Genomic DNA, 25,333 nt, shown 5'->3' on the forward strand with positions numbered 1-25,333 from the left:
TATAGTATTTAAGGTATATTTACATGTATATTATAGTATTTAAGGTATATTTACATGTATATTATAGTATTTAAGGTATATTTACATGCTCCACCCCCTCTATGTGAGCTTCTATCACTGTATTTAAGGTATATTTACATGTATATTATAGTATTTAAGGTATATTTACATGTGTATATTATAGTATTTAAGGTATATTTACATGTATATTATAGTATTTAAGGTATATTTACGTGTATATTATAGTATTTAAGGAATATTTACGTGTATATTATAGTATTTAAGGTATATTTACATGTATATTATAGTATTTAGGGTATATTTACATGTATATTATAGTATTTAAGGTATATTTACATGTATATTATAGTATTTAAGGTATATTTACGTGTATATTATAGTATTTAAGGTATATTTACGTGTATATTATAGTATTTAAGGTATATTTACATGTTCCACCCCCTCTATGTGAGCTTCTATCTCTGTATTTAAGGTAAAGGGGAGGAGCCTCACATGTTCCACCCCCTCTATGTGAGCTTCTATCTCTGTATTTAAGGTAAAGGGGAGGAGCCTCACATGTTCCACCCCCTCTATGTGAGCTTCTATCTCTGTATTTAAGGTAAAGGGGAGGAGCCTCACATGTTCCACCCCCTCTATGTGAGCTTCTATCTCCTGCATCACTCGGGCTTCTTTCTCCGCCTCCTCCGCTGAGCGACGCCCCTTGTTGATCCTCTCGGCCAATCGCTTGATGTCTCTCTGAGCGTCCAATAGGAAGGCGTGGTCCGGGTGGTCCTCTGGAGTGTGCTTCAGAAGGTCCTGGAAGATACAAAACATTAATTTATTTTATACCAATAGATGATGCACAGCATACACAGTGGGGCATTCGCCAAATATTCAAATATTCAAATATACGAATATCAAAGTCACTATTCGACTTTGTTCACCGAAGTCGAATATTCAATTATTTTTATTTTTTATTGTTTTCTCTTTAAAAAATCTATAGTTTATAAAGCGTGGCTAGATAGGAAGTCATAAGAATGAGTTGTCAATGCCCCTGGTGGATGAATTTGTTAATGCTCTATACCAGAGGTTCTCAAACCTTTTTAGGCCGTGACTCCCAAAATAAACATATTTGAACTGGGGACCCCCACCCTGACAAGCACTTGAATTGTAGGTATTACATTTAATGTGACTCGGTTCCACAGATACAAATTGTGAAAATAGCAGATCTACATGCTCACAACGCCTCGCAACGCGAGGCGTTGTGAGCATGTAGATCTGCTACAATGTTCGCCTCTTGCTTACTTAATATTTGACAGTTTGGCCAGTCCTGTCGAATATTAGACTATTCAAATACTTTGAGGTCGAATAATTTAAATACTAAAAATCACTATCCGTGAATGCCCTAACACACAGCCCCTTCAAGGTAAAGGTTGTACTTGTTAGGTCTTTTGTGCAGGTACATAAGAGTAAAACATATTCTTTTTCATCTTCCTTATGCGATGGTATATATACAACAAAGCAGAACAACAGAAAACAACACATCTAAAGATAAAATAATAAGTAATAATGATTTAAGAAAGGAGAGTGCAAAAGGCAAAAGAGCAAAGCGAATGAAAAAAACATCCTCAGCTGTACATGTGCATAAACTTTGGTGTATTTTATACACCAATGACATCATCTTCCCGTAGTAGCTACTGTACTTTTTACTGTACCTGTGGTCATCTATTGTTTATAGTAGTGTTGCAGCCATGCTGGGGGGCTGTCATTGGTCAGAAATAGTGACCAATGCTCTTTTCTACCTCCTCCCTCCTTCTGCTCCTCCTGTCATTTTCTGACATTTTTTACGTCCCGTTTTTGCGGTTAAGTCACAACGTTATTTTTTACAGTGTACTCAATTCAACACCGGCTTCTTGCGTAGCTGTCAGTTTGTTGACTCGGTGAGATTGACTGCAACTGCTTTCAGTTGCAGTCAATCTCAACCGACAGGACTCAGCCACACCGCTGAGTTTCTTGAAAAACGGATGCTAAAATAAAAATAATATTTTGAAAATATTATCAAAAAAAAATATGCTTCAAATATGTGTTTCTGTTCAAAAATATCCACAAAAGTGTAAAATAATGATAAAACCCTTTAACAAGTGGCTCACAACGAGCTCTTACCTTAACCAGCAGCTCATAATGAGCTCTTACCTTAACCAGCAGCTCATAACGAGGGATCCTCTGAACAGGTTTGATCATCAGATCTCCCAGAGCCTGCTTCTCCTTGTTCTCACGCATGTTTTGCTGGAGAGAGAGAGAGAGAGAGAGAGAGAGAGAGAGAGAGAGAGAGAGATTGAAGTTCTCATTTTAAACTAGCAACCGTGTTTCTGCAATACCCTCTACTGCCACAGGGTGGAGCAGTGGTTCCACAGTAAACAACAAGCAAGTGCCTTTTTTGGTTTGTTTCTAATTTCTCTGTATTTGTCCACTTGGGCTTTTTCGCCCCTGCTGCAGCCACACATAAAACATCAATGACACACAAGACATAATAGGCTAGAAACACATACAGAGTGGACACAACATTACATAGTAGTTGATCTAATCTCATGTCAGTGCTGTTTCAGAGCCTCGTTCAAAATTTTAATTGATGCTGGGAAAAACTTTTTTTTAAACCATGCCAAGTATTTCTATGAGGTGACCTGTGAGATGGTTGAGTCATGAATGACCACTGGTCAGTCTGGTCACCGGGTCCGCAGCAGTGTGCCGACGGGCCGGTATTCCGACACTAAAACTAACCCTAACTCTACCCCTAACCCTAAACTTAACCTCAGTACCTCAGTAACTAACCTGCCGACGCTAGTCGGAACAGCGGCCCGTCGGGATAGTGAGCGGACCCCCTGGTCACCAACACTCATAGCATCCCAAACCATCTCCTGTTTCTTCTAACATTGAGAACAAGGTGGTTGTCAATCATCACACCATTTCACAAACCTCTAAGAAATAGTCAGCTAAATCCATACCCTTATCCAGCAGGGCTAAGAGAATGTAATGTGTAATTATTACCACTTCTTCACTCATCTGTGTACAAAGTAAAGAGGACAGGTGAGCTAACGCAGCCCTGGGGTGCTCCAGTACTCAATGTTCTGGGCTCTGCCACAGTGCCATCACACTGACTAAGATCTAGATTTCATTCACACGTCTCCATAATGCACACAAGCTTGTTTACAAATGCCTTGTGACGGTTTGGTTCCACCAGCCGATCAAAGGATGAGAGAGAGAGAGAGAGAGAGAGAGAGAGAGAGAGAGAGAGAGCACATCTGTTCATAGATTCCATATAGTTTCATTGTTTGACAGCACAATCATCAGTGTATTTTGGATTCACGTCAATGTGTGTTTTCAGATATTTAACCACTTGAACCGTCAATAGTTAATAAACTTGACCTTTCACTCTGTACTTAGTCTGCTCTTTTTCCCCCTCTACACCAAAGCTCTTTGCCGAAAATAGCTGCAAATAGCCGTGCTGCGAGGCGTTGTGAGCTTGTAGATCTGCTATTTTTGGCTAAAGTTCCCTGAATATGGGGGCATAAAGGAGACGTTATGGACAGAATAAATAACCCTCTCACCTCCAGAAACTTGTGGAAGGCGGGTTTGGCCTCCTTGGCGATCCTCACGGCGTCTTTGGCGTTCAGGTAGTTGTCGATGTACGCCGAGTAGATGTTAGCTAGCATCTCCTTAGAGAACTGTTGGTACAACATATAGTAGATGTTAGCTAGCATCTCCTTAGAGAACTGTTGGTACAACATATAGTAGATGTTAGCTAGCATCTCCTTAGAGAACTGTTGGTACAACATATAGTAGATGTTAGCTAGCATCTCCTTAGAGAACTGTTGGTACAACATATAGTAGATGTTAGCTAGCATCTCCTTAGAGAACTGTTGGTACAACATATAGTAGATGTTAGCTAGCATCTCCTTAGAGAACTGTTGGTACAACATATAGTAGATGTTAGCTAGCATCTCCTTAGAGAACTGTTGGTACAACATATAGTAGATGTTAGCTAGCATCTCCTTGGAGAACTGTTGGTACAACATATAGTAGATGTTAGCTAGCATCTCCTTAGAGAACTGTTGGTACAACATATAGTAGATGTTAGCTAGCATCTCCTTAGAGAACTGTTGATACAAATAAACATATTTGAACTGGGGACCCCCACCCTGACAAGCACTTGGAATTGTAGGTATTACATTTAATGTGACTCAGTTCCGCAGATAAATATTCACAACACCTCGCAACACGAGGCGTTGTGAGCATGTAGATCTGCTATTTTCACAATGTTCGCCTCTTGATTACTTAATATTTGACAGTTTGGCCAGTCCTGTTGAATATTCGTCTATTCGAATACTTTGAGGTTGACTAATTCCAATACTAAACATCACTATTCGTGAATGCCCTTTTGTGAACAGTCAAATAAATCAAGGCACAATAAAAAGAATATAAACACAAGGTGTCGAAAAGCTGTCACAGAAAAAGATATATATACTGTATACATAAAGTGTCCAAGAAACATTCAACGCTCATAAGTGTCACGTCACACAAAAAAGCAATACTCAAAGCACAACTAAACAATGCAGTGCCAAACAAAGTGATCATAACAGTCACTGCTAGTCAGTGCAACACAAGTATCTTCACCACCATGTCAACACAGCAATAGAACTCAATGCTACCAACACAACACAACAATAATACTCAATACTACCAACACAACCCAACAATAATACTCAATACTACCAACACAACCCAACAATAATACTCAATACTACCAACACAACCCAACAATAATACTCAATACTACCAACACAACCCAACAATAATACTCAATACTACCAACACAACCCAACAATAATACTCAATACTACCAACACAACCCAACAGTGCAGGGTCAAACAATAAGAGTCCAACTGTCCAGTCAGTGCAAATAAATCAAGAATAAAAAACAAACAAGAAAGGGTGACACAGCAAGACGCCACAAGCAGCCCTCCCTGGAAAAGTACTTAGAGGTCAGAGTCAGTACAACTTTTGTCCCAGTTGAGTAGTGTAAGATAACAGTTGTCCTGGGTTATGCTATGTTGTCCTAGCTTGTCCTAGGTTGTCCTAGGTTGTCCTAGGTTGTCCTAGGTTATCCTATGTTGTCCTAGGTTATCCTATGTTGTCCTAGGTTGTCCTAGGTTATCCTATGTTGTCCTAGGTTATCCTATGTTGTCCTAGGTTGTCCTATGTTATCCTAGGTTATCCTATGTTGTCCTAGGTTGTCCTAGGTTGTCCTATGTTATCATAGGTTGTCCTAGCTTGTCCTAGGTTGTCCTAGGTTGTCTAGGTTGTCCTAGGTTGTCCTAGCTTGTCCTAGGTTATCCTATGTTGTCCTAGGTTGTCTAGGTTGTCCTATGTTATCCTAGGTTATCCTATGTTATCCTAGGTTATCCTAGGTTGTCCTAGGTTGTCCTAGGTTATCCTATGTTATCCTAGGTTGTCCTAGATTGTCCTAGGTTGTCTAGGTTGTCCTAGGTTATCCTAGGTTGTCCTAGGTTGTCCTAGCTTGTCCTATGTTGTCCTAGGTTGTCCTAGGTTATCCTAGGTTGTCCTATGTTGTCCTAGGTTGTCCTAGGTTGTCCTAGGTTGTCCTAGTTTGTCCTAGGTTGTCCTATGTTATCCTAGGTTGTCCTAGGTTGTCCTAGCTTGTCCTAGGTTGTCCTAGGTGGTTATCCTAGGTTGTCCTAGGTTGTCCTATGTTATCCTAGGTTGTCCTAGGTTATCCTAGCTCATCCTAGGTTGTCCTAGCTTGTCCTAGCTTGTCCTAGGTTGTCCTAGCTTGTCCTAGGTTGTTCTAGTTGGCCTTGGCAAGCGACCGTTATGAGTCTCGTCGTATTGCTTGAGAGCAGTTCCTATCTACTCTGTGATTGGGCGAGCAGGTTTGACAATAATACTCAATACTACAAACACAACCCAACAATAATACTCAATACTACCAACACAACCCAACAATAATACTCAATACTACCAACACAACCCAACAATAATACTCAATACTACCAACACAACCCAACAATAATACTCAATACTACCAACACAACCCAACAGTGCAGGGTCAAACAATAAGAGTCCAACTGTCCAGTCAGTGCAAATAAATCAAGAATAAAAAACAAACAAGAAAGGGTGACACAGCAAGACGCCACAAGCAGCCCTCCCTGGAAAAGTACTTAGAGGTCAGAGTCAGTACAACTTTTGTCCCAGTTGAGTAGTGTAAGATAACAGTTGTCCTGGGTTATGCTATGTTGTCCTAGCTTGTCCTAGGTTGTCCTAGGTTGTCCTAGGTTGTCCTAGGTTATCCTATGTTGTCCTAGGTTATCCTATGTTGTCCTAGGTTGTCCTAGGTTATCCTATGTTGTCCTAGGTTATCCTATGTTGTCCTAGGTTGTCCTATGTTATCCTAGGTTATCCTATGTTGTCCTAGGTTGTCCTAGGTTGTCCTATGTTATCATAGGTTGTCCTAGCTTGTCCTAGGTTGTCCTAGGTTGTCTAGGTTGTCCTAGGTTGTCCTAGCTTGTCCTAGGTTATCCTATGTTGTCCTAGGTTGTCTAGGTTGTCCTATGTTATCCTAGGTTATCCTATGTTATCCTAGGTTATCCTAGGTTGTCCTAGGTTGTCCTAGGTTATCCTATGTTATCCTAGGTTGTCCTAGATTGTCCTAGGTTGTCTAGGTTGTCCTAGGTTATCCTAGGTTGTCCTAGGTTGTCCTAGCTTGTCCTATGTTATCCTAGGTTGTCCTAGGTTGTCCTAGGTTATCCTAGGTTGTCCTATGTTGTCCTAGGTTGTCCTAGGTTGTCCTAGTTTGTCCTAGGTTGTCCTATGTTATCCTAGGTTGTCCTAGGTTGTCCTAGCTTGTCCTAGGTTGTCCTAGGTGGTTATCCTAGGTTGTCCTAGGTTGTCCTATGTTATCCTAGGTTGTCCTAGGTTATCCTAGCTCATCCTAGGTTGTCCTAGCTTGTCCTAGCTTGTCCTAGCTTGTCCTAGCTTGTCCTAGGTTGTCCTAGCTTGTCCTAGGTTGTTCTAGTTGGCCTTGGCAAGCGACCGTTATGAGTCTCGTCGTATTGCTTGAGAGCAGTTCCTATCTACTCTGTGATTGGGCGAGCAGGTTTGACAGCCCCTCCCAACGGACTCACCGATTGGATGAGCAGGTGTCCTACGGTCTGCCTGTCGTGCCATTGGCTGACGGTTCCGCTGAGTGTCTCCAGGAAGCTCTCGTGATGCTCCAGGATCTCTGGGATCTGGTAGAAGATCTCCTCCACCAGGGAGGGATCCACCAGAGCGCCCCCTTCTGGCTGCTTGAGGGGACGCATGTAGCCCTGGCCGGGAGAATGCACACGCACACACACACACACACACACACACACACACACACACACACACACACACACACACACACACACACACACACACACACACACACACACACAGTAATTTATTTATTTACACGTAGTGATGGGCAGTAGCGAGCTACAAGTAGCGACGCTACATAGCTTAACTACATTTCTCAGTAGCGTCACGGTAGCGCAGCTCCTTTTGAACCAGCGTAGCTGTAGCGTAGCGTAGCTATTTTTAGATCCCAGTAGTGACGTAGCGTCCAACAAACGCTACACGTTACTATCCCGGCGAAATTTGACAGCTAAATAAAGTTTGTGAGGAAAATAATTCCCAACAGATCCCCAAACATGTTGTTCTGCACAGCGCTGCTTTCACTTCATTCAACAAACCTCCTCTGTGTGTTAGAGAAGCGACAGCGACTAAAGCGAGACACTTCAGCCCGCATCTAGAGGGATTTATGGCTCTTTGAAGTGAGACCGAGCCAAGGATCTGTCTCACTATGCGCTCTCTACTTCGCACTCTCTACTGCGCGAACCGGATCCCATTGTTCACTTCAAAGAGCCGTTCAAAAGATTCGATTCGTTCGCGAACGTCCCACCTATGCCCGCAACGTGTTCAGAGAACGTCTGAGAACAACTGAACTGACATACAAGCTCACATCGCGTTGCAAATGCCAACATTGTGAGCTTGTAGATCTCCGGGGGCGGAGCATAAATCAGGCTTAAGCCAGAGATGGACAGTAGGCTACTCGACCCAAGTACTTGAGTAAGAGTAGCCTACAGAGTATTCCTGGTCACACTCCAATCCACAGTAAACTCAGTCAAAATGTTACAAGTAAGAGTAAAAAAAAGTAGGCCTACTTGCTTTTAAATAAACGTATGTATTCAAGAGTGCATACCGGTACATGCTTTTAACAATTTTGTTGCCATTTTAAACATAGCTCTAGTAAGCAGCTGCCAAATTGTCCTTACCTTTTAACTCATCTACTGCCATTTCTGAACCTTGACCTTGAGGATTCCCTGCCAGGCATTTTAGCCATTTTTGAAGATGTTCAAGGACCCACCAAATATTCAGTATTGGCATTGACAATGTCATGCCCCAATGGAAATGAAAGAGGAAAGTCTCTAGTTTTTTTAGAAAAATATTTGATGCATTTTGCATTTACCATTCTTTAGTTACAGCCATTTAAAAAAAAAGAATACTCAAATCAAGCCCTTTTGAAACATCAAATTGAGATAAATGCATTTTTGTGAATGCTGTCTTTTCAAGCAGAAAACTGACTTGAACATTGCCACACAATAGCTCAGATGAAAGGGGGGAACCTCTAATGTATTTTAGAAACATAATCAAGTTGTTTTTCATGTACTGTACTAGTTCTATTCAATTCAAAACCCTTGTTTCACCAAAATCAAGGCCTGGAGGCCTGGAGGCCTTTCACAACAAACTGGAGACAAAACAAAAATGTCCCTTTTCAACTGACTTTATTCAGTGACTGCAGTGACAGATCAGATACAGTAACTTCAGTGACAGATCAGATGGATGGATACAGTATGTCTTCCAAAAAATAAAATAAAATAATAAAAGCATTCTCAATTGTTTCTCAAAATCACATGCATTTTTCCACAGATTACATAAGACCTTTTTAGACCCAGACACACACATGTGTACAAGTGTACAGACACACAAATGGAACCAAATGGACCTTTCCCCCCCTTTCCCTCTGTAATGGAACCATAATGGACCCAAATGAACCCCTCTCTCTCAAATGGAACCAAGTTCATCTACACACAATGAATCTTCTCTTTGCACACAAAATGTCTCTTTCTTTACAGTTTATTCTACACACAGTGAATCTTGCTCTTTGCACACAAAATGTCTCTTTTTCTTTACAGTTTACAGTTACACACAATGAATCTTGCTCTTTGTGCACAAAATGTCTCTGTTCTTTACAGTTTACACACACGTTTTTTTTTTTTTTTTCTTTTTTTTCTTTTTTGTCTTTTTTGTACAAATAATGTCTGTTCTTTACAGTTTGCACACACAAGGTTTTTCTTTTTTTTTTTTTTTTAGTTTTTTTTGTCTTTTTTTTCCTTTTTTGTACAAATATAATGTCTCTCACCTCGCACAGGTTTGGCCGGTTACTTCATGGACTTCGTGGTACCGCTGGAAGCAGAATTTGCGGTGCAGGGGCACCAAGCACACAATGCATTGAAATGCAGTTTCACTCCGCAGTTTTGGCCGACAAACGTTGTGGTTGTAACACATGTAGCAGCGTTTGGTTGGGTGACGCTTCTTGCGAGTGGGTGGGAGATGGGCAAGGCGATGGATGCTGGCTGGGCCCCGGGGATCTGGTGCATGACGATGCCGCTGTGGTCCGGGGGTCTGCTGGGGACGGGGGGCTGAGCCTGGGGCATGGTCCAGGCCTCGACGATGAATCAAGCGATCTCCGGGGCGCATGTGTGATTGTCTCGAAGGCGTCCACTCCGAGCCGCTGTCTGAATCCGACGTTGACAAGGATCTGAATGGATTGAATGATTTAGTTAGTTAGAAAAGTTTACAAAAGGAACAAAGTAGGCTACAGTTCACTGACACAAGGCCAACGGATTATAAACTTACCTATGTGAATCGTAAGGGCTTTCAAGCACCCCCCTGGGTATCGGTACGGGGGTTCTGCGTCTCCTCAGCCCCAGCGAAGACAACTGTTCCGGCGTCACAGCCGGCGACGGTGTGTGCCAATCCGCCACTTGTGGTTCGTCTTCCAGCTCGTCTTCTGTAACTGGAGCCGGGATAGACGCGAGCAGAAACGCGTCCAGCGTTGACTGTACCGGAGCTCTGCTTCGCTGTCCAGGTACAGCTCCATGTCGCCCACGGCCAGAACTACCCGGGGTCGGAGACCCACGGCCTCGTTGACTGAGAGACCCACGTCTTCGCTGACTGCGAGACCCACGGCCTCGTTGACTGGTAGACCCGCGCCCACGTTGGCTGTGCGATTCACGGGCTCGTTGACTGGGAGACCCACGGCCCTGTTGTCCAGATGAACCCAGAGTCCGGTTCAGAGGCGCCCGCGGTCTTTTTTTTTGTTTTTTTTTAGTTTTTTTTTGCTTTTTTTCTAAAAAAAAAAAAAAAAAAAGGCTAACAGAAGAGAAGACTCAAAGGAACTATAAACTGTCTTTCAAATGGTTTGCTCTGCTGCTGCTTGCTTTACACGTCTGCACGGCTCGGCTTCAACTGGCAAATGCAAAGGTACCAAATGATTTCTCTTTGTATAGTAATCTCTTTCATGTGGGTTTGTATTCGTTTGTGTGAGCGTGTTGTTTATCTTTTGAGGCACCAGAGGGCCAGGGGCGTCAATTGGGTATGGCAGGGGTATGCAGCTGACATACCTTGGCTACAGGGGGACATGATAAAAATTTAATTTTCATCGTGCCTGTTGCTAAGGTATGGCAACATGACTGGTGACACCAGTTATGTTGCCATACCTTACCTTTTTCTGAACTGACGCCACTGCAGAGGGCGGGCTAAGCCTTTGAAGTGTCTGTGAAGTGTCTGTGTGTGAGTCACGTCAGGTCACACCAGGTAATTAGGTCTGTTTGTTCATGCAATCTTTACTGTGGGAAAATGGGGTTATTTTGCTGTTTTTCTCAAACAAATGGGGTTATTTTGCTGCTTTTATCAAACAAGCCAACTTTGATTTGTGATATTTTCATTGTTTTACATCACAGGAGCCTCAGACTTGGTCAGGGGGTAGATACAATTATAATTTATCACATGCACCTGTCCAATTACAAACTCGTCATACTCGACATAAGCAGAGTGGACCCATAAATATAGCTCGTCAAACTCGACATAAGCAGGGGATGAGTTAACGTGGGCACGCGCACGCATCGTGCACAATCTGTGCGCGACTCATCTAGTAGACTGTAGACTCGGTGACAAGCTTTCGAATAAAAAAACCCCCATTGAAATAGACATATCCGTTGCCACGTTGTATCCCTGCTTATCCGCCAGTGTTTACATGAAAAAACATTGAAAAAAGCCAACTGTGCGCTATGGTAACAAGTGGACACGTTCGCGCACAAAACGCACGATATGTGCGGGGATCATAATCCAGGCGTGTAGAGACTGGATCAAAGTTTCCAAACGCAAAAATTCGATTGAAAAACGAGTGTTCCATCGCCGAGTAGCTTTCTCTTTTGTTGTAAACCAACGGAGGCGGGACTATGTTCCAGGCTCAGACCGGATACGGAGCAGAGGAGGAAGCATGCACATCTCCAAAAATATTTACAGGTGCTGGACCAAAAATACGCACCATGAACAGAAGAGGAAGTCCGCACACTGTTTACAAGCTCCAGCGACAACTTTATTTAATGGAAGACCGGATACGGAAAGCTAGATCCGGTCCAGACCGGAAATGACCGGATACAGTCTGACCTGCCAGACTACATGAACACAGTCTGACCTGCCAGACTAGACAGACTACATGAACACAGTCTGACCTGCCAGACTACGTTAACACAGTCTGACCTGCCAGACTAGACAGACTACGTTAACACAGTCTGACCTGCCAGACTAGACAGACTACGTTAACACAGTCTGACCTGCCAGACTACATGAACACAGGAGGAAACACAAACATCTCATCAACAGAGAGAAATCCCCTTACAGGAAGACGCAGCCATCCTTGTGTGTGTGTGCGTGTGTGTGTGTGTGTGTGTGTGTGTGTGTGTGTGTGTGTGTGTGTGTGTAGAACATGAGGCTCTGGTGATGATGCGGAAATAGCTGCCGGTCCCAAAGGACTCACTATCCACACACACACGCACGCAGCCACGCGCGCGCGCACGCACACGCACACGCACACACACACACACACACACACACACACACACACACACACACACACACACACTCCTTCCTGTGTGGCTTTGCTTCCCAACATCATTGTTCTTATCTCTTGCCCCCCCCTCCTAATGCCCCCCCCCCCCCCCCCCCCCCTTTAACTTATAAGGCTGGGACTTTAACTGATTAATTGCGATTCATTAATTACAGAAAATTAACGTGATTAAAAACAATTACGCATTTAAATGGGTTAGGGTTAGGGTTAGGGCACTTAGTTTTTGCACCACAGAACCTTCAGATTCGGGCATACCGATCATATCGATGCACCAACCAAGAAGAGACAACAAATGCAAAGGGAGAAGTAGCCGATCAGAGAGCTTTGCTTGGTCCAGTGGATGCCAAATTTAGATTTAAAAAACTCACTCGCTGATTCACTCGTACAACAAAATGTGTTTTACTCTCAGGTCAAATATTAATATGCGATTAATTAATTACAAAGCCTGTAATTAATTCAATTAATTTTTTTATCACGTCCCAGCCCTAATATATAGATTTATTGCCATGGCGAGTCTCTCCTCCGCCTCAAGAGTCTGTTTAACTCATTGATTGCCGAGGCCCAAGTTTCCCGACGTATTAACTCTTTTACTTCCATTTAGGTTGTTTACAGTCCACTCACGGCCATCAAAGTAGCTTACCTTAGCTTGCGATTTTATAGAAAAATAGCCATCCATTATTTCATATTGCGGTCTTGTGTAAAAGACGACCACATCGCTCACAGAGTCTGAAAAAACACAACGACAACCACAACATTGTGGGAGCAGCCATTACGGAGCGAGAGGCTCCTCCCCCTCTCGGGTTGCACCAGTTTTCAGACATAGAAATAGAGAAAGTAGATCCAGGCTGAGACAACGCCTAGAGAAGTGATCCTGCTGCCATTATTGTTTATGAGCGCTGAAGATTACAGTCTGCTGCTACTGTACATACAGTACACGAGGGCATTAATCCATGCTGCTTGGGGTTAGGGTTAGGGTTAGGGTTAACCCTAACCCTAACCCTAACCCTAACCCTACACTAGGGCATTAATCCATGTCTTTGAATATATCTACTTAAAAGCTAACATTTGTAACTTTAATATTTGCTTCTGGTTGGTCCCTGGAACAACATATTTTGAGATGGGGGTCCGTGGCCAAATACCTGTAATTTTGGGGGTCCTTGACATGAAAAAGTTTGAGAACAGCATGATTTAGAAGAAGGATTTAGAAGTCGGGTCAAAGATCGGGTCAAATATATTCAAAGACTTGCACTCATTTTCATGATTTTTCAAAAATAGCAGATCTACAAGCTCACAGCGCGGCGCGGCACTCGGTGCCGCGCTGTGAGCTTGTATATCTGCTATTTTTCAACAGTTAAAGCATAAAATAATGGTTAAAGTGGTTAAAATCTAACACGACTCGGGCGCGTTCCAGGTATTTGAGAGTTAACAAAAAAGTCGACAAGTCGACTCAGTCGACTTCATTACACAAGTCGACTCCCACCAGAGAAAGTCGAAAGTTGAAGTTGAAAAAATAATACTTTCTATTGTGAAAATAGCCGATCACAAAAAATACAAAATAAATACAAGCTCACAAAGCGTCGCAGCGTGACGCGCTGCGAGCTTGTAGATCTGCTATTTTCAGCATGTGTAAAATCAACCAAGCGTAAAATCAGTCATTACGATGCCATCAAGGCCTGCCAAAATGCATTTCAGTTGATTGTAGATTTAGTCGCCTAAAAACTTACAATATTTAGTCGACTAAAATTAGACTAAAACTAAAACTTTTCAGGTGATTAAATTATGAAAAAAACAAATGACATTTTATTCAAAAGACTGTGACTAAAACGAAATGAAAATTTGCTGTCAAAAACAACATTGAAACAGTGAATGCTAACCTGGTGAATGCTAACCTGGTGAATGCTAACCTGGTGAATGCTAACCTGGTGAATACTAACCTGGTGAATGCTAACCTGTCCTTGCATGGCATGGTGCACGTGGACGTGCACGCGCCACAGAGATGTCAGTGATGCAGTTTCCATGGCAACTAAAGCTATCTTTCCTCTGTGTCGTCATGGAAACCGCTCTCTGAGACTCTGAACTGTATGTCACCATGACTCACTGTCACGCACGTACGCACGCACGCACGCACGCACGCACGCGCACGCACGCACGCACGCACGCACGCACGCACGCACACACACACACACACACTGTGATCAGAAAGAGTGGAGGGGAACAGATGAGATTAAAGGTGAGCACACACTGGACACGGGCGGCTGCACAGCGTCGCGTTGTGGTATCGACGCACGTGAAGTGCTGCGAGGTAACCCCAACTGGAACTTGAAAATTATGGGGTCGTATGTTTTGACGTGCCGCTAACGCGTTCGGTGTGTGTGCATGTTACCTGTATGAGTGTGTGTGTGTGTGTGTGTGTGTGTGTGTGTGTGTGTGTGTGTGTGCGTGTGTGTGTGTGTGTGTGTGTGTGCGTGTGTGTGTGTGTGTGTGCGTGCATGTGTTACCTGTATGTGTGTGTGTGTGTGTGTGTGTGTGTGTGTGTGTGTGTGTGTGTGTGTGTGTGTGTGTGTGTGTGCGTGTGTGCGTGCGTGCATGTGTTACCTGTATGTGTGTGTGTGTGTGTGTGTGTGTGTGTGTGTGTGTGTGTGTGTGTGTGTGTGTGTGTGTGCATGTGTTACCTGTATGAGTGTGTGTGTGTGTGTGTGTGTGTGTGTGTGTGTGTGTGTGTGTGTGTGTGTGTGCATGTGTTACCTGTATAAGCGTGCGTAGAGACTCCACATACGACTGCTCTGTGTCCAACAGGGTCATGATCACATGTCTTCTCATGTCCTGAGAGAGAGAGAGAGAGAGAGAGAGAGAGAGAGACATTTAACATTCTGCACACTGAGCTCTGATTGGGTAAAAACATGGAGATGAATTCAAATCTCACCTGGATCGATAGAGCCCTGTTTCCCACACAGTGGGTTAGGAATGTTACAAACTCCATAACACATGTATTGATCACCAGGTATCAATAAGCTTTGGGTTTATCAAACCTGTTATCCAGCATAGCGGCCCATGATGTCATGTTTAAACAATCAAGACAAGAGGCCATCAAGACATTATTACCGTACTATTCATAATATAAAGACATTTAACGCTTATTGTACATTAACAACTTGGGTGCCAAACTCGTTCAGTAACGAGTTAAGGCCACTAGGGGTCACCCTGCAAAAAGGAGTTGTCTCGTTCCTGAACGAGACAACAAGGGGTTAACTGGTACAGCTCTACGTGCAGCTGCCTGCCCTCTGAATGACCCTAGTCCATACGTCACACCGTAGCTCAGAGAGAGAGAGAGAGAGAGAGAGAGAGAGAAAATGGCATGAGCTGGTTGCATTGATTTCTATTCTAGGCTGAAACATAAAAAGGGCTTTATCTCTGAATGAGGTGAAAAGAACGCCAGGGAAGCAGAGATCTGATTGTTTTCACGGCGACACTTTACCGCGATGGTCGGCCGCGGTTTGGATTTTAGTTTCGCAAGCGTTTGTAAACAAATGGATTTTCTTCCTCAATCGTCAGTGGACACTCACGTGCACACGCACGAAGCTTCTGAGGCTCTTCAAAATAAAGCGTGAGTGAACGGCGGCAGCAGCAACAGCTAGAAATGTTATAAACCTTAGCATTCCATGTGTTAATGAATGATTGTTTTAATGATATTTAATGATAATATTTGTTACTTTTGTTAATTGTCATCTTCATAGATAGATAGATAGATAGATAGATAGATAGATAGATAGATAGATAGATAGATAGATAGATAGATAGATAGATAGATAGATAGATAGATAGATAGATAGATAGATAGATAGATGGTCAGCCACAAAGTCACAGTCACAACCAGGGCAGGAATTTCACGGCGGCCACGACGGCCATGGCCGTCGTTGCCACTCTCTTTGGCCATGTGCCCCTCGAAAAATGACTCAATGCTCAAACAGCCACAGTGGCCGTGGTGCCCCATGCAGTGACCAGCGCCCACAGCAGTTCACAATTTCATTGAGGAATAAAGAGGAGAAGAAAATGTAGAACTACAAAATAAAGACTGGGCTAAAATCTGTCTTGGTTTTAGTTGACGAACAAAGAGAGAGTATGAAATGATGTCCTGTGATGAGCATCACGGTCAAACATGCAGTGGCAGAGCAGCAGCCAGCCGCGCGCGCACACACACACACACACACACACACACACACACACACACACACACACACACACACACACACACACACACACACACACACACACACACACACACACACACACACACACACACACACACACACACACACACACACACACACACACACACACACACGCGCAGAGAGAGAGAGAGAGTTGCTGCTGTGCTCACAGCAGTCAAAGTTATAAAACTACTAAGCGAGGATGTTTATCTGTCACAGAGGCATGGAGGATGTTTGCAACATGTTTGTTCCAACGTTATCAAGCCATACGTCCAACACGCCACAACATAAAGGAATAATAAGGCTAGAACAGGGAACCAGCTGATGATGATGTGATGGAAATAATCCCCCCGCGCAGATGTGTGGAGACTTGAGAGAATGTGAGTGAACGGCTGTGTACACGTACCTGAACTCTAGCATTAGCCAAAAAAACTAATCCATAAATCCATGTTGGTCTACTGTTAGCCTAGCGTGTAGCAACAACAAACACAAACTCAAACTGCCCGCCCGCTCGTTTGAGCTCGCGTGTATGCGCGTGCACGCGATGCTAGCGTTTATGCACGTGCATGCGTTTGTTTGCGTGTATGCGCGTGCAGCCGTGCACACGTTTGTGTGGGTGGTGGGGAGGGGGTACATGCTTATTTACCTATAGGCTACTGGACTGGTGGTTCTGCAACTTCTGCAGGTGTTGTTTAGTAATGTTAGGCTGTGGCTGCTGGGTTGTGGGTTCAGTTGGATGAACTGGACATTGTCTACTGCCTGGTGTTGTCTTACTGTACTGTACTGTACTGTACTGTACTGTACTGTACTGTACTGTACTGTATGTAGTGTACTACTGTAATGTACTGAGATCAGTTGGTTGAACTAGACTGACTGTCTAGTTCCGTTTTGTCTTGTACTGTATTCCTAAAATAGTTTTTTTTTTCATCAAAAGGATGAGAGGAAATGTTGTGTGAAATAATTATGATTACATGGTAATCTTTGTCCAATAAAGGGGTAAATAAAGGGGTAAAATAACTGTTATGATCACTAAAACGAGTCTAAAATGTCAACAGTTTTAGTTTGTACTTAATCTTTAAGCAAAATTAATTATGACCGTCGAGGCGTGGACTTAAAATCACTGTTTTAATGAATGGCCTTCCTGCCCTGGCACTTGGCCTTTGTGCCCTAAAAACATTGACAACACTAAAGGCCAAGTGGCCACGCCCCTAAAATGACGACATTCCAGGCCTAGTTACAACTACTGTCCTATCAATAAAGACCTGTCAGTCTACTGTCCTATCAATAAAGACCTGTCAGTCTACTGTCCTATCAATAAAGACCTGTCAGTCTACTGTCCTGTCAATAAAGAGCTGTCAGTCTACTGGCACAAACAGGGGTGAAATAATTTTCACCAAAAATAGCAGATCTACAAGCTCACAACGCGTCACAACGAGACGTGTTGTGAGCTTGTAGATCAATTTGGTTACCTTCCCTCCCAGAGTGGGAATATCGGGGTTCACGTGGTTAAACATCAAGTATAAAGTTATGTTCAGTCAGTTGTGAAGGAAACTGATATTTCTCAGTGACATACTGTATCCTACTGTATCTCAGGTCAGTCAGGTGTAAAGATGAGCATGTTTACGTAGCGTAATGTGATGTAAGATTATAAACATTAACCCTGCAAGACCTGAATTAATTTCTACTGGCCAAAAAGAAAAAAAAAAAAAAAAAGAAATCAGATGGTGTTGTAGGAGTCCGAATCACATGAAAATGTAATTTAAAAAAATGAATCATGTTTTTGTAAGATTTTATAGCCATGAATCATAAATCATGAATCATGCTCTAATTTGCATTTTGGGGCTATTTTTCACAATATTAACATATGCACATGTTCTAGACATTCTAATGATCACAAAAAGAATTATTACAGACATTTTACTTATGCTTTAGTGAGGAATAGCTTCAGTTAAAAAGTGAGATGTTGTTCGTCCAGACGCTGGAATTTCAACCTCTCTGGGAGGTGTGAATGTCAGTCTCTGTGGGGGGTATTTATATGCAAATATCGTGGCCAATGGCATTGTAATACTAAACAATAGGATTTAATGGTGATGTTAATGTGAAAAAAGAACAGGAAAACTAATTATAACATTTTTTAAAAAATGATTTAAAAAATGTTGCCAAAAAGCAACGCTGGGCCTGGGTTAGGGTTAACAGTGTAACTCAGAGGTGCAATGCATGAACACAGTTATGTACAGCGGTGTACAGTTTGAAGAGAGAGAGACATAGAGACAGAGAGAGAGAGAGAGGGGGGGGGGGGGTTACAGTAGGATAACTTCCCTCAAGAAAGGAATGTTCTTCTATTCTGCTGACTTTATTACATTACGCACGCACGCACACACACACACACACACACACACACACACACACACACACACACACACACACACACACACACACACACACACACACACACACACACACACACACACACACACACACACACACACACACACACACACACACACACACACACACACACACACACACAGGAAGTCATGCTAGGAATGCTGCTTGCGTGTTGGTTGCTTGGTTACCATGGTAACCACAGCAGGCAGCTCCACACAGCGAGGCTGCATGATGACATCATCAACATGAGTCATAACAGAGCATGGGAGAGGGTTTCAGTCCCAGTGTATCAAAGGGTGCGTTCAGAAATGTGCACCGGTTCTGGTTAGGGTTAGGTTTAGGCATAGTTTTACTGAGGTTAGGGTTAGGATTAGGGTTTAGGCACTCACTACACTGAGTACCTTATATTTATAGCATATCGTTGTTGTCGGGTGGAAACCTTGTATGTCCAAAACCGTTCGTTTTGTATTTATCATCTATGAAATGTACTAAACTAGTGAAAACAGCAGATCTACAAGATCAGCTGTTTTCACTAGTTTTGTGCGACAGTCTTGTATGATGAAGCAGGGCTTTGCTTTACCAAAAGACGTCCACATTTGAAACTTGGAGATACAAGGTTTCTGCCCGACAGTGACGATATTTTCCCTCTGTCTGTCCGTCACGTCACGTCACGTCACATCACATCACATCACGTCACATCACGTCACATCACGTCACATCACGTCACGTCACACTTTTGGCCCTACTCATATCTCCAGCACCGTTGCCCCTATCCATGCCAAACTTTACACACACACTCCGGGCTGCCAAACCACAACCTCCACCCCTCATGTCTCACATGGCCCTCTTCTAGCGCCACCATGAGGTTGCTTTTTGCTGACATTAACACATCGGGTGCTCCTTTATTTATTTATTTATCCCCTCTAGCTGCCCAGGCCCACCACCATTGTGGTGAATCCGGCCCTGCTGCGTCAATGCATGCGTCATGACGTCACTTGGTCACATGAGCGCAGACAGGATGTTATTGTGTAACTTACTGTATGGACCAGTGTTGATCATAGCTGTTCATTGCCGATCATAATTTGGAAATTTTGCCGCACGCGGCCACAGTTTTAGCCATAAAACAAACATCGGAGATAAAGGGCTTTAAAAATGGGGAAATGCATTGGAGTATACAGAGAAAAACGGCCGTGCGATGCTCTCAGCGTCGACTCGAAGCGACTAGCGGCTAATGGGCTACATCCAGGTGCAGCCCCAACGAAACGGTGAGATTTAAAGTTAATACTGTAAATACAGTAAACACGTCAACACGTCGTGGGCCTCCAGAGACATCAAAGAGATTGGCGTGTAGACACCTCATGGGCGTCCGATGAGTTAATGGACACTGCTCCTACAGATGTTGCCTAAAAAATCACGCACAACGGACTTACAGGCCAATTTGTCCATACATGAGACCTGAGGGTCACTTATCTCCATATTAGGGAGTCTTACTGGTTGTTAAACAAGCAAATTAAAAACTGTTCAGGGTGTTCACAACAGCCTGATTACACAATGACATGACCAAAAGCTTTTTGGAAAGTGAAATATCCCTTTAAAGCAAAAAAAATCACACCCGATGTGAAGTGAGCGGTGGTCCTGCTTGCATAACGTCTTCAGACTAGGATATAGGTCTAGGATGTAATTGGTGATGTAATACAGGCTACACACACACATTGGCTACAGACACACGCACAGCCACTCTATGGAGCGGTTTACCACCGCTCAAAAAAAGAAAAATCCCAAGACTGAATGTGTGTGTGTGTGTGTGTGTGTGTGTGTGTGTGTGTGTGTGTGTGTGTGTGTGTGTGTGTGTGTGTCACTAATTAAACTCAGTCAGTGGTTAATTACAGCCTGGGCGGCGCGGGGTTAACCTCGTTACACCAGGTGAGACTCGTTAGCACAACGCCTCGTTGTCTTCATCCAATCACACGCTGAGTGGAAGCGCATGTCTGAGCATGTCTATATATAGACCTGTGACATCACTGTGACATCACCATGTCCCTATATAGACATCTGGCATCACGATGACATCAGCAAGTCTGTTGGGAACCCCTGAACTGAGCGTGGAATCAAGTAGGCAGGACACGGCACTGGTTGAAGTATAATGTAAAACTTTTACTGAGTCACACAAAACAAAATACACAAGATAACACTCTCCCTACACGGGAACGTAGGAATAACAGAAGGTAGGCGAAATATACACTGGACAGAACAAACTATAAATATACACTGGATAGAACAAACTATAAATATACACTGGATAGAACAAACTATAAATATACACTGGATAGAACAAACTATAAATATACACTGGACAGAACAAACTATAAATATACACTGGAGAGAACAAACGGAAAATAAACGTAGCCTCACAGGGCAAAACGAGGACAATAAGTGAACCCGAACGGAGGGAGAGAATGGCAGGTACAGGTGGAATGTTCAGGAGCAGGGAAACGAATGAACGAGCAACGATAGAACAACACAGGGTCCATTAAGGCCATGGCTACACAGAGCTGGATATTTCTGAAGCTAGAATTTTTTTTGTGCTGTTGGGGCTTGCAGCCACACGAAGCTGGATATTTTGGCCGCGAAGCTGGATATTTTTGAAACCGGATAAATAAGTGAAGACATTGAAAAATATCCGATTCACTGGATCCGTGTAGACAGGGAATCCGAATATCTCTGAAGACTTTACTGTGTGTGTGCTTGTTAGACCGAGATATCTTTGTCGTGTGGACCTAGATATTTTTCTATGTGGATATCTGAAAAAAACAGGATATATGAAATATCCAGCAGCTCCGTGTAGCCATGGCCTAAGAAAGCACACAATTAGTTCAACACAGCAAAGCTGTGCCCGGGAGGAGTCCAGTCTCTAATCAAAGTCAGTTGGAAGCAGGTGGGGGAAAACGCAGGAAAACATTGGATGGGACAAAGTTTAGGGAAACCCCTGGGGTGTGTAACAGCGCTGGCCTAACAAAGTCTCTATATAGACCTATGACATCACGATGACATCACGATGACATCGAGCGCTGTGCTGCAAGCTTGTAGATCTGCTATTTTTCAACACTCGTGAATTTTTGTGCAAAGTCTTTCAATATTTTTGACGCAATTCAATAAACGTCTTCAAAATCATTCTTCTAAATCAGTGGTTTTCATGTCAAGGACCCCCAAATGACATGTATTTGTTAAGTAAGGGATAATGAATGGCTCCTTGGTGAATGGCGATATATAACAGGCCGACGGCCTGATAACTCTGATAACTGAGTTATCAGGCTGAAGGGATGTTATACATCATCATTCACAGAGGAGCCATTCATTATCCCGCTTATTACCCAGCTACTAAATTAAATTAATAATTTCACTCAAAACTAAAAACAAAACAAAGTATTTCCTTGTTTACAGACTGCTGAAAGTGTTCCACAAGTGTTGCGCTGGGCGTCCCCCCCCCCCCCCCCCCCCCCCAGCGCGACACAGTCGCCTTGGAAAACAAGGAAGTGCTGATTAGATAGAAAATCCATTTTCTGACACTACGTCGTCTATTTCTCGCTTAAAATATTTTTAAAAACATTCTTGAGAGCAACGCTTAGTTGTAAATGTCGCTGTGTGTTTGTTTACATGCTGACATGTTGGTTACAGCACAAGATTCACACAGTGCAGCCTGACTGCAGCAGGTGTTCTGAGTCTTTGATTAGGCAGCAGTCTGTTATAGAGGTCTGTTATAGAGGTCTGTTATAGAGGTCTGTTATAGAGGTCTGTTATAGAGGTCTGTTATAGAGGTCTGTTATAGAGGTCTGTTATGAGGACTGTTATAGAGGTCTGTTATAGAGGTCTGTTATAGAGGTCTGTTATAGAGGTCTGTTATAGAGGTCTGTTATAGAGGTCTGTTATAGAGCAGAGAGGTCTGTTATAGAGGTCTGTTATAGAGGTCTGTTATAGAGGTCTGTTATAGAGGTCTGTTATAGAGGTCTGTTATAGAGGACTGTTATAGAGGTCTGTTATAGAGGTCTGTTATAGAGGTCTGTTATAGAGGTCTGTTATAGAGGTCTGTTATAGAGGTCTGTTATAGAGGTCTGTTATAGAGGACTGTTATAGAGGTCTGTTATAGAGGTCTGTTATAGAGGTCTGTTATAGAGGACTGTTATAGAGGTCTGTTATAGAGGTCTGTTATAGAGGTCTGTTATAGAGGACTGTTATAGAGGACTGTTATAGAGGTCTGTTATAGAGGTCTGTTATAGAGGTCTGTTATAGAGGTCTGTTATAGAGGTCTGTTATAGAGGACTGTTATAGAGGTCTGTTATAGAGGTCTGTTATAGAGGACTGTTATAGAGGTCTGTTATAGAGGACTGTTATAGAGGTCTGTTATAGAGGTCTGTTATAGAGGTCTGTTATAGAGGTCTGTTATAGAGGTCTGTTATAGAGGACTGTTATAGAGGTCTGTTATAGAGGTCTGTTATAGAGGTCTGTTATAGAGGTCTGTTATAGAGGTCTGTTATAGAGGTCTGTTATAGAGGACTGTTATAGAGGTCTGTTATAGAGGTCTGTTATAGAGGTCTGTTATAGAGGTCTGTTATAGAGGTCTGTTATAGAGGACTGTTATAGTGGTCTGTTATAGAGGTCTGTTATAGAGGACTGTTATAGTGGTCTGTTATAGAGGTCTGTTATATAGGTCTGTTATAGAGGTCTGTTATAGAGGACTGTTATAGAGCAGAGCGGTCTGTTATCAGGGAATATCAGACCTCTGATTTCAGCGCTTGACCAATCAGAATCAAGCATTCAAACAAGCCGGGTAATAAGAAGGAAATGAATTCTGTCTTACTGTTTATATTATACATTGTGATGTCAAGTGAAGAATGACCGAAATCACCTAAAAATGCAAATCTACAAGCTCACAGCGCAGCACTGAGTGCTGCGCTGTGATCTTGTAGATCTGAGAGAGAGATGAAGCGTGGACCCACATGGTGTTTGAAATTAAACTTTTGTTTTTCCTATTTCATATTTATAGTCAATATTATCCATCACTCTGTTTATGTCACCAGGTAAACCATGATGATAGACTCTGTGTGAGCAAGCATCTACTGTATATACAGTACAGTATGTTCAATAAAACTTCTTATTGAAACAGATGATGTTATGAACGCATGAGACATAACATTATAGCATTATACACTAGGGTATTCATGAATAGTGATTTTTAGTATTCTAATTATTCAACCAGAAAGTATTCGAATAGTCGAATAATATTCAACAGGCCTGGTCAAACTGTCAAATATTAAGTAAGCAAGAGGTTGTGAGCATGTAGATCTGCTATTTTCACAATATTTATCTGCGTAACCGAGTGCTTGTCAGGGTGGGGGTCCCCAGTTCAAATATGTTTATTTTGGGGGTCAGGGCCAAGCAAGGATCCTGTTGAGGATCCACTAATGGCACTGACGTCGGCGCTGGAAGAAGGCGGATAGCGTCTGCTGCGGACAGGAGCCATCGGTAGCTTGTCGGCAGGAGACGCTTGCCGTCGATAAAGCCGTCATTCACGCTGATGTTCGCGAGCACAACGCATGTGCCGGTAAGTTCAATGCATTTAATAATGGCGTCCGATTTGTTAAGAATGATGAGTGCATATTGCAGGGCGTTGAAAGATAATAAAAATAATGCACAGACTATAGAATGGAATAATTCCATTCCACACAGCCTGATCCACAGAGGATGAGGCTGCAGCACGGTGTGAGCTTGTAGATCTGTTCTTTTTGTCACGTCCGACACTCGTTAGGCTCAGCAGCCCGTTTGGTGAAAATCAACTTACGTTACATTTTATCAACTAAACCAATAGCCAGAGACAATGCATAAATATTTTTCTCTAAATATTTCCCAGACTTTCATGACCGCGGGGACCGTGTGGATGTGAAGACGCTAACCTTACCACGGCCTGATAACTTAACATGTCTGACTGACTATCGTTAAACCATAATACAACGCTTATCCACTGATACTGTCTATTCTTAGTAAAACACAGCTGATTTACCTTTTGTCCATTTGGTGTTCATTATGTGAGGGCACAAAGGCCAAATGCCAGGGCAGGAAGGCCATCAAATACATTCCTGCCCTGCTAACTTTTTTTTTTACATCTACCCCAACTCTGTGCACAAGAAATAGCCGATCTACAAGCTCACACACAGCATGACCAGCAGTATGACTACTGGACTATTAGTCTTGTGTTGTTAGTCGGGGGCGTTAGGGATATTTCGCGCTAATCAATTTTGCACAGATGTAGCCCAGGGCTTGCCATAATGATTTAGCTAGGGCGCCCGAGCCGACGACCTTCAGGGTCACCACATCGACTTTCAATACAGGAGGAAAATACCCAGAAAAACATATTTTTCTGGGTATTTAAGTAGGATGTGAGGGGTCTAAC

At 42.9% G+C, this 25,333-nt stretch overlaps 1 protein-coding gene across 1 annotated transcript in view; it reads right to left on the reverse strand.

The window, feature by feature from the left end:
* The window catches only part of arhgef17 (Rho guanine nucleotide exchange factor (GEF) 17), a gene marked incomplete at its 5' end in the record, with an annotated part of 139,524 nt that overhangs the window by 34,135 nt on the left and 80,056 nt on the right, over positions 1-25,333 (reverse strand). Inside the window, 5 exons of the mRNA XM_080731118.1 lie at positions 640-816; positions 2,194-2,286; positions 3,606-3,722; positions 7,200-7,382; positions 15,038-15,115. Coding sequence (XP_080587244.1) covers positions 640-816; positions 2,194-2,286; positions 3,606-3,722; positions 7,200-7,382; positions 15,038-15,115 — 648 coding nt within the window. The remainder of the gene's footprint in view (positions 1-639; positions 817-2,193; positions 2,287-3,605; positions 3,723-7,199; positions 7,383-15,037; positions 15,116-25,333) is intronic.

This window comes from Nannobrachium achirus, assembly GCF_963921795.1.
Source record: "Nannobrachium achirus genome assembly, chromosome: 8".
NCBI classification, from domain to species: domain Eukaryota; kingdom Metazoa; phylum Chordata; class Actinopteri; order Myctophiformes; family Myctophidae; genus Nannobrachium; species Nannobrachium achirus.